General features: G+C 51.2%; 1 protein-coding gene across 6 annotated transcripts in view; it reads left to right on the top strand.

Annotated features, from left to right (window-relative positions):
- The first annotated feature begins 1,714 nt into the window (after positions 1 to 1,714).
- FBXO27 (F-box protein 27) overlaps positions 1,715 to 9,454 on the top strand; it is a 27,348-nt gene continuing 19,608 nt past the window's right edge. For 2 of the 6 annotated variants that reach the window (XR_001888275.1, XM_017887534.1), the window contains exons 1-5: positions 2,433 to 2,501; positions 2,751 to 3,140; positions 3,600 to 3,711; positions 3,797 to 3,892; positions 8,077 to 8,212. Coding sequence is in view for 5 of the 6 variants with exons in the window: in XM_017887534.1 (XP_017743023.1) it covers positions 2,777 to 3,140; positions 3,600 to 3,711; positions 3,797 to 3,892; positions 8,077 to 8,212 (708 nt within the window). In the remaining variant the exon portion in view is untranslated. Of the gene's footprint in view, positions 2,319 to 2,407; positions 2,502 to 2,750; positions 3,141 to 3,599; positions 3,712 to 3,796; positions 3,893 to 8,076; positions 8,213 to 9,454 lie in introns of those variants that run through there. The other 4 variants (XM_017887531.1, XM_017887530.1, XM_017887533.1 and 1 more) reach the window with 4 other exon arrangements.

Genomic DNA, 9,454 nt, shown 5'->3' with positions numbered 1-9,454 from the left:
CACTGCAGCCTCAATCTCCCGGGCTCAAGCCATCCTCCCACCTCAGCCTCCCAAGTAGCTGAGACTACAGGTGCACACCACTATTTGCAGCTGCTTTTTAAATTTTTTGTAGAGACGGGGTCTCACTGTGCTGCCAGGGCTGGTCTCAAACTCCTAGGCTCAAGAGATCCTCCTGCCTCGGCCTCCCAAAGTGCTGGGATTACAGGTGTGAGCCCCCATGCCAGACCCCATTTATTTCTTTTCTGCATTTGTGGAGAGGATTCTAAAAGGGCCAAAAGGAGGTTTTATTTTATTTATTTATTTATTTATTTATTTAAGACGGCATCTAACTCTGTTACCTAGGCTGGAGTGCAGTGGCAAGGTCTCGGCTCACCGCAACTTCTGCCTCCCTTGTTCAAGTGATTCTCATGCTTCAGCTTCCCAAGTAGCTGGGATCACAGGCATGTGCCACCACACCCGGCTAATTTTTGTACTTTTAGTAGAGATGGGGGGTTCGCCATTTTGGCCAGGCTGGTCTCGAACTCCTGACCTCAAGTGATGTGCCTGCCTCAGCCTCCCAAAGTGCTGGGATTACAGGCGTGAGCCATCGTGCCTGGTCTGGAGGTTTTATATTTAATTATTTCCCTGATACTATGTAATTTGCTCATTATGCCAACAGTTTATCGTGTCTGTCCCTCTAGAAGGTAAGTTCTTTGTGGGGAAGAATCCATGTCTGGTTTTGTTTGTTGAGGTCTTAAATTATGTATACAGCTCACAGTATGTCGAAGCCAAATAAAATACAGAGATATAGAGACAAATCTCTAAATTTAAAATGTTTTATCACGGTGGCTCATGCCTGTGACCCCAGCACTTTGGGAGGCCGAGACAGGCAGACCACCTGAGGTCCGCAGTTTGAGACCATCCTGGCCAACCTGGTGAAACCCTATTTCTACTAAAAATACAAAAATTAGCTGGGCATGGTGGCGCGCGCCTGTAATCCCAGCTACTCGGGAGGTTGAGGCAGGAGAATCACTTAAACCTAGAAGGAGGAGGTTGCAGTGAGACGAGATTACCCCACTGCCCTCCAGCCTGGGCGACAGAGCAAGACTCTATCTCAAAAAAATAATAAAATGTTTTATTTGGAAAGTAAGAATTGAAATTCGAGGCATCCACATCGACCAGGTGGTCTTCAGCACTTTCAAAGAACAAAGAGGTTAGAGGTTTTCATAAGAAACAGAAATGTTAGGTATTGTTTTGCAAGAAAGTTCATTGACACTAGCAACGTTTTGGGGAGCTGGCAAGTTCTGATTGGTAAGTGACAGCAGAGGGAAAAACCAGTCCGCAGCAGGTTGTTTCAGTACCAGTGAGACTGCTTCCAGGTTACAACAGGCTGTTTTAACAGCCAGGCTTGCAGAGAATCACATTCTTGGGGCAATGGTATCTGCCCTAAGTGTTTTTTCCCCCCGGTCTCTCAACTTTGTTGTAGTTGGATATGACAAGAAGGATCCAATTCATATGATCAACTTTCACAATTGTTTTCTTCGTTTGTTTTTTGAGACGGAGTCTCACTCTCTTGCACAGGCTGGAGTGCAGTGGTGCAATCTCTGCTCACTGCAACCTCCGCCTCCTGCGTTCAAGTGATTCTCCTACCTGAGCCTCCAAATTAGCTGGGATTACAGGTGCGAGCCACCACGCCCAGTTAATTTTTGTATTTTTAGTAGAGATGGGATTTCACCATGTTGGCCAGGCTGGTCTCGAATTTCTGACCTCAAGCGATCTGCCCGCCTTGGCCTCCCAAAGTGCTGGGATTACAGGCATGAGTCACCGCGCCCAGCCACAATTGTATTTTTATTGGACAGAGCTGATCTAGAGGTTAAAACGAGGAATTCTGGAGCTAAGCTGGCTGGATTCAAGTCCCTACTAGCTGGTGATCATGGGCAAGTCACTTGGCCTCTGCTGGTCTCAGTTTTTTCACCTGTGAAGTAAAGGGCATCACTGCACCTACTTCATGGGGTTGCCACCTTGGCTGTCAGTAAAACTGTCCATAAAAGTTGGCTGGTGTTACTATTGGTTGCAGCATTCATTTTTAGCAGCTGGAGCCTGTTTTCTCCTGTGAAGTGAAGATAACCGTGCCCGACCTTAAAGGTGATGGAAATTTTTTAACACGTTAACGGATATGAGGCCTCCCACTCAGAAGCCTGACCAAAATAACAACGGTTGCTCAGAGCCAGACGTCTCATTGCCACTAACGAATTAGGGACATTTCAAGGGGCCAGCTGGAGGGGACGGCAGTGAGCGGCAGACCCTGGATCCCCACCTGGCCCCCTCGCGGGAAGCAGGTTGGGTCTGGAGAGGGGAAGGGAGTAGGTGGGAGGGGCTGGGGAGTAAGAAGGAGGATGCAGGGGTGGGTGACGCTGGCTAGTAAGAGGGGAGGGGCCTGCGAGTTAAAAGGACGCAGAGGGGCGTGGGGAGCTTGCAACACAGCTAGGTTATCCCGGGTAGGAGCGCCGCCAGGCCCTGGGGTAGGATTTGGGGTGGGGTGTCGGTGGGGCTGCCGAGGGAGGCTGATTGCACGCAATTCGGGGCATACACACAGACCGCGGGGTCTCCGAGATATCGGGGCTATCAAGGACGGGCTGGGGAATAGGGACTCGGGGACGGGGCTCAGGGATGGTGAAGGTAGGGGTGCGGCTGGCAGAGTCCGGGCAGGCAGAGGCTGCGCGCCGCGGAGGCTGCTGGTCCCTGACGCCTTGACCCTTACTCTCCCGCAGCCACAGCCGGGCCTGGCGGGGGGACCATGGGCGCCTGGGCCTCCAGGGGCCGGGCCGCCCGGGTCCCCGCGCCGGAGCCGGAACCAGAAGAGGCGCTGGACCTGAGCCAACTGCCCCCGGAGCTGCTTCTGGTGGTGCTGAGCCACGTCCCCCCGCGCACGCTTCTCGGGCGCTGCCGCCAAGTGTGCCGGGGCTGGCGAGCCCTGGTGGACGGCCAGGCCCTGTGGCTGCTGATCCTGGCCCGTGATCACGGCGCCACCGGCCGCGCACTACTGCACCTCGCCCGCAGCTGCCAGTCTCCCGCCCGTAACGCCAGGCCTTGCCCTCTTGGCCGCTTCTGCGCGCGCAGACCCATCGGACGCAACCTTATTCGCAACCCCTGCGGCCAAGGTGGGATCTCGAAAGAGGAAGTCCGGGATGCTGGGCCACAGTGGGAGCGGCGGAGGGGCCAGAGGGGCGGGGCCGCAGTGGAACCGGTGGGAAGGGCCAGAGGGGCGTGGCCGCAGTGGGACCGGTGGGAGGAGTCGGGGGGCGGGGCAGCATTCGGAGCCAGTGGGAGGTGTCGGAGGGGCAAGGCAGCATCGGCACGCAGGGTGCAGGGCTCTCTGGGCAGGGCTTCACTGGTTGCCTGTGGGAGGGGTAGGAATGGGGCAGTTCTGGGAGCCAGAGAGAGGGGCTGGAGGGGCAGGGCTTTGCTGCAAATCGGCGAGAAGGGTCAGAGGAGCCGGGCTTTGGGTGAGCTGGTGGGAGGGGCAGGGGGCGGGGCCTCGGTGGGAAGGGCCAGGAGTCTCACTAGGAACCAACAGGCGGGCGACTGGAACTTGGGCACAAGCCTTTTTTATTTCACAGAAGGCCTCCGAAAGTGGATGGTGCAGCACGGTGGGGACGGCTGGGTGGTGGAGGAAAACAGGACAACCGTACCCGGGGCCCCTTCTCAGACGTGCTTCGTGACTTCATTCAGGTGAATGCCCCTGCTATCCTAAGGTCCGGCGCCTTGTTGAGAAAGGCCTGCCTGTTCTCATTACCCTGTCTCCTGCATTTCCCAGCTGGTGTCGCAAGAAGCAGGTCTTGGACCTAGAGGAGGAGGGTCTGTGGCCAGAACTGCTGGATAGTGGCAGGATTGAGATTTGTGTTTCTGACTGGTGAGTGTGACGATTAAAATAGCCCCTTGCTAAGCACTGACCACATGTGACATGACCTTTTTATGGGTGACTTAATTTAGGCCTCCTAACCCCTCCTTACAGATAAAAAATCTGAAGTTCAGGCCGGCCACGGTAGCTCACACCTATAATCCCAGCACTTTGTGCGGTTGAGGCAGGCAGATCACTTGAGGTCAGGAGTTTGAGACCAGCCCACCCAGCATGGCAAGACCTCGTCTCTACTAAAAATACAAAAAAATTAACCGGACCTGGTAGTATGCACCTGTAGTCCCACATACTTGGGAGGCTGAGGCAGGAGAATCGCTTGAACCCAGGAGGCGGAGGTTGTACCACTGCCCTCCAGCTTGGACAACAGAGTGATACTCAGTCCTGGAAAAAAAGAATAAAAAGAAAAGAAACTGAAGTTCAGGGAGGTGAAGTGACAAACATACTCACAGTTCTAGTGATTAGCAGAGTGAGTACACACCCTGAGCCTCTCTGCTCATGCCCAAAGGGGTGTGGATTGGAAAACAGAAGAGAGGCCTTGGGCCCAGCTTAGTCTTGTCGGTAAATGAGAGATGCTCCTTGCCTTAGGAGGAGAAAACATAGCATAGTTGGCCAAGAGCTTAGGTTCTGGAGCCAGACCTCCCAGATTCAAACCCTAGCTCTGCAGCTTTGTAGCCTTGGGCAAGTCACAGCATGCCTCTGTTTTCCCTGTTTACAAGATAGGGCTCTTGCAGTGACAATTATTACATGGCAAGCACATAGCAAGTACTTTATATGAGCACCTTTTTTGAACCTTGATCCTGTGGGAAGGTATATTTCAAGCCCTCAGATCATTCAGAGCTTCGCAAGAAACTGAGAGGTTGAGAAAGGAGAGAGGTTCGGCTCACTGCAACCTCCGCCTGCCAGGTTCAAGTGATTCTCCTGCCTCAGCCTCCCGAGTAGCTGGGACTACAGGCACATGCCACCAACTGAGAGGTTGGGACAGGCTGGGCGTGGTGGCTCACGCCTGTAATCTCAGCACTCTGGGAGGCCGAGGTGGGCGGATCTCTTGAGGTCAGGAGTTCGAGACCAGCCTGGCCAACATGGCAAAACCCGTCTCTACTAAAAATACAAAAAGTTAGCCAGGAGTGGTGGTATGCGTCTGTAATCCCAGCTACTGGGGAGGCTGAGGCAGAAGAATCGCTTGAACCCAGGAAGCGGAGGTTGCAGTGAGCTGAGATGGCACCACTGTACTCTAGCCTGGGCAACAGAGTGAGACTCCACCTAAAAAAAAAAAAAAAAGAAGAAGAAAAAGGAAAGGAGGAGATGACTTGCCTGGGTAACACAGCCTGGGCTTAGCAGAACCTGGCATAAGGCCCAGACTCATCTTGAAACTGGGGTGCATGAAGACTTTCCAGGGGGTATATGACCCAGATGGTTTTATGGGAGTCAAATTTCAGGTCCACTATAGCCATGAACCCCCTATTATACAATTAATCTGCTATAGATTACATCTGTGTGGGAAGCATCATATTGTTCTCCTTCCCCAATCTCTTTCTCAGTGTCCCCCTTCTCTAGTTTTATAGGAAAAAAGCCCCTCACTAAGGTGTCGTCCTCAGATGTAAGGACTACTGGGGAGCCAGGCAAAGTGGCCATTGGAAATTTAGGGCCTTAGCAAATCCACTTTTTTTTTTTTTTTTTTGAGACAGAGTCTCACTCGGTGGCCCAGGCTAGAGTGCAATGGTGCGATCTCAGCTCACTGCAACCTCTGCCTCCCAGGTTCAAGGGATTCTCCTGCCTCCACCTCCCAAGTAGCTGGGATCACAGGTGTGCACCACCACACCTGGCTAATTTTTGTATTTTTAGTAGAGATAGGGTTTCACCATGTTGTCCAGGCTGGTCTCAAACTGCTGACCTCAGGTGATCTGCCCACCTCAGCCTCTTAAAGTACCAGGATCACAGGCCTGAGCCACCTTGTCTGGCCAGCAAATTCACTCTTAATCAAGGCACTATAACCCTACTCCCCAACTCCATCTCATTAAGAGATACATCTCCAATAAGATTTTTATTTTTATTTTTTATTTTTTTTGGAGACAGAGTCTTGCTGTTTCACCCAGGCTGGAGTGCAGTGGCGTGATCTCAGCTCACTGCAATCTCCATCACCCAGCCTCAAGCAATCCTCCCACCTCAGCCTCCTGAGTAACTGGGACTACAGGTGCACACTGGCTAATTTTATGTGCCTGGCTAATTTTTGAATTTTTTGTCTTTTTGAGACAAAGTTTCGCTAGTCGCCCAGGCTGGAATGCAACGGCACAATCTCAGCTCACTGCAGCCTCCACCTTCTGGGTTCAAGTGATTCTCCTGCCTCAGCTTCCTGAGTAACTGGGATTACAGGAATGCACCACCACACCTGGCTAATGTTTGTATTTTAGTAGAGATGGGGTTTCACCATGTTGGCGAGGCTGGCCTCGAACTCCTGACCTCAGGTGATCTGCCCGCTTCTGCCTCCCAAAGTCCTGGGATTACAGGTGTGAGCCACCACGCCTAGCCATATTTTTTGTAGAGACAGGGTTTTGCCATGTCACCCAGGCTGGTCTTGAACTCCTGGATTCAAGCAATCCTCCTATCTCTGCCTCCCAAAGTGCTGGGATTACGGGTGTGAGCCACCACACCTGGCCAGATTTTATTTTTTATTACTATTCATCAAACTATATAACATATTTGTGTTGTTTTGATCAGTGGGGTACTATTTGATTGTGATAATCAGTGGCTCCCAAAGTTTGCTGCACATCATAAAGGTAGCTTTTAAAACATACAATGCCCAGGCACCAGTCATACCAATTAAATCTGAGTGTCTGAGGGTGAGAGCCAGGCACCAATATTTTTTTGTTTGTTTGTTTGTTTGTTTTGGTTTTGAGACAGGTTCTCCCTCTGTCGCCCAGGCTGGAGTGCAGTGGCACGATCTCAGCTCACTGCAACCTCCGCCTCCTGGGTTCAAGCAGTTCTCCTGCCTCAGCCTCCCGAGTAGCTGGGATTACAGGCAGCCACCATGCCTGGCTAATTTTTGTATTTTTAGTAGAATTTTTAGTAATTTTTGTATTTTGCATTTTAGTAGAATATTTAGTAAATTTTGTATTTTGACTATGTTGGCCAGGCTGGTCTTGAACTCCTGACCTCAAGTGATCCACCCACGTTGGCCTCCCAAAGTGCTGAGATTACAGGTATGAGCCACCATTCCCAGACAGGCATCAATATTTGTGAGAAGTTTAGAGCTCACTACAAAGTTCGGGGATGGAATCCCTAAGACCATCCTCACTTCTGACACAATATGTCACAACAATACAACTATGTAGTTTGATGAGTAATAATTAAAAACAAAATCTGATTGGGCATGGTGGTTCATGCCTGTAATCCCAGCACTTGGGGAGGCAGAGGCAGGAGGATCACCTGAGTCTAGGAGTTCAAGACCAGACTAGGTGACATGGCAAAACCCCATCTCTATAACTCTACCAACTGCAAGTTTGGAGGACTTCCAAACCACCTTCACAATTCAATAATTCATTGGAAGAACTCACAAAATGCTACTACACACTTCTGGTTTATTACAGGGAAAAGATACAGATTAAAGTCAGCCAAGAAAAGGAGGGCATAGAGCAGCATCCAGGAAAAAGATCAAACACAGAGCTTCTGTTGTCCTTCTCCCATGGTGTCAGGACGTGTTACCATGCTGGCACGGATGTGTGACAAGATGCATGGAATTTTCTTGACCAAGGGAGTTCACTTGAGCCTTGGTGTCCAGAGTATTTCTTGGGTTCATTACATAGGTATGAGGGATTGGTCAATTGCCCACATGGTCAATCTCAGCCTCCAGGTCAACTGATGTTCCCCGCCTCCCAGCCCCCACAGAAAGTCACATGGTGGGTCTTTCTGGAGACTCCCCACTGAGACTGTTTCTATGAGTGTGACTGGCCCCTGCCCTAAATCACATTGGTGGACTATCCAGTACCACCTGGGTCACCATCAAAGACACTCTTGTCTGACACAACATTCCAAGGGTCCAGAGATCACCTCCCAGGAGCCCCTTTAGAGGAACTGGATTTGCATACATGGGAAGGGCATTCGGACAAGGCAGGACAAGGTAGGCAGACACCCAAAGAGATGGGGTAGCAGGTCCAGCCTTCATGGCCTCCCTCCTCCCACAGGTGGGGAGCCCGACACGACAGTGGCTGTATGTATAGACTCCTTGTCCAACTTCTAGACGCCAACCAGACTGTTCTAGATAAATTCTCTGCTGTGCCTGATCCCATCCCACAGTGGAACAACAATGCCTGCCTTCACGTGAGTCTCCTGTGGGGGTTTGGGGAAAGGATGTTGGGGGCCTTATTGCTGTGAAATAAATCACCCCAAAACTTAGTGGCTTAAAATCAATGACAGTCTGGCTGGGTGCAGTGGCTCACACTTGTAATCCCAGCACTTTGGGAGGCCGAGGCGGGCGGATCACGAGGTCAGGAGTTCAAGACCAGCCTGGCCAACATGGTGAAACCCCATCTCTACTAAAAATACAAAAATTAGCTGGGCGTAGCAGCGGGCGCCTGTAGTACCAGCTACTCGAGAAGCTGAGGCAGGAGAATCATTTGAACCTGGGAGGCAGAGGTTGCAGTGAGCCGAGATCACACCACTGCACTCCAGCCTGGGTAACAGGGCGAGACTGTGTCTCAAAAAAAAAGAAAAAAATTAATGACAGTCATTTGACTACTTGTCGTGATTTCTATGAGTTAGTAATTTCAGGAGGGCTCACCTGGGCAGTTCTGGCTCCTGCCTTTCAAAGTTCAGACAGTGACATTCTGACGATGTCTGGAGCTGCAGGCCAGGGCGGTGGGTGGTGTGTGTGTAGCAGTTGGTGGCTGGCCAAACATCTCTTTCTTCATTTCGTCTCAGAGCTTCTCCATGGGATCTCTCTGCTTGGGCTCCTTTGGGCTTCCTCACAGCATGGCGGCTCCTAGGCAGTTAGAATGCTTATGTGGTTGCTCAGGGAGGAGGGTTCTAGACAAACAATAGAAGCTGCATTGCTTTTTCTGACCTAGCCTTAAAAGTCACTTGGCCAAAGTCACTGAGTGTAATTTTCACCACATTCTTGGTGACAATCAAAGCCACCTAGATTCATGGGGAAGGGAATTAGATTCTACTTTTTTTTTTTTTTTTTTGAGGCAGAGTCTCACTCTATCATCCAGGCTGGAGTGTAGTGGCGTGATCTCGGCTCACTGCAACTGCCTCCTGCCAGGTTCAAGTGATTCTCCTGCCTCAGCCTCCCGAGTAGCTGGGACTACAGGCACATGCCACCAAGCCTGGCTAATTTTTTTGTATTTTTGGTAGAGACGTGGTTTCGCCATGTTGGCCAGACTGGTCTGGAGCTTCTGGCCTCAAGCGATCCACCTGCCTTGGCCTCCCAAAGTGCTGGGATTACAGGTGCGAACCACACTTCACCTGGCCAGATTCCACTTTTTGATGAGGGAGTGGAAGATTCTATAAGATTCTAGAAGAGGCTGGGCGCGGTGGCTCAAGCCTGTAATCCCAGCACTT

Source organism: Rhinopithecus bieti, unplaced genomic scaffold, assembly GCF_001698545.2.
Source record: "Rhinopithecus bieti isolate Rb0 unplaced genomic scaffold, ASM169854v2 scaffold_15776, whole genome shotgun sequence".
NCBI classification, from domain to species: Eukaryota; Metazoa; Chordata; class Mammalia; order Primates; family Cercopithecidae; genus Rhinopithecus; species Rhinopithecus bieti.
This window is presented reverse-complemented; position numbering and strand designations above follow the sequence as displayed.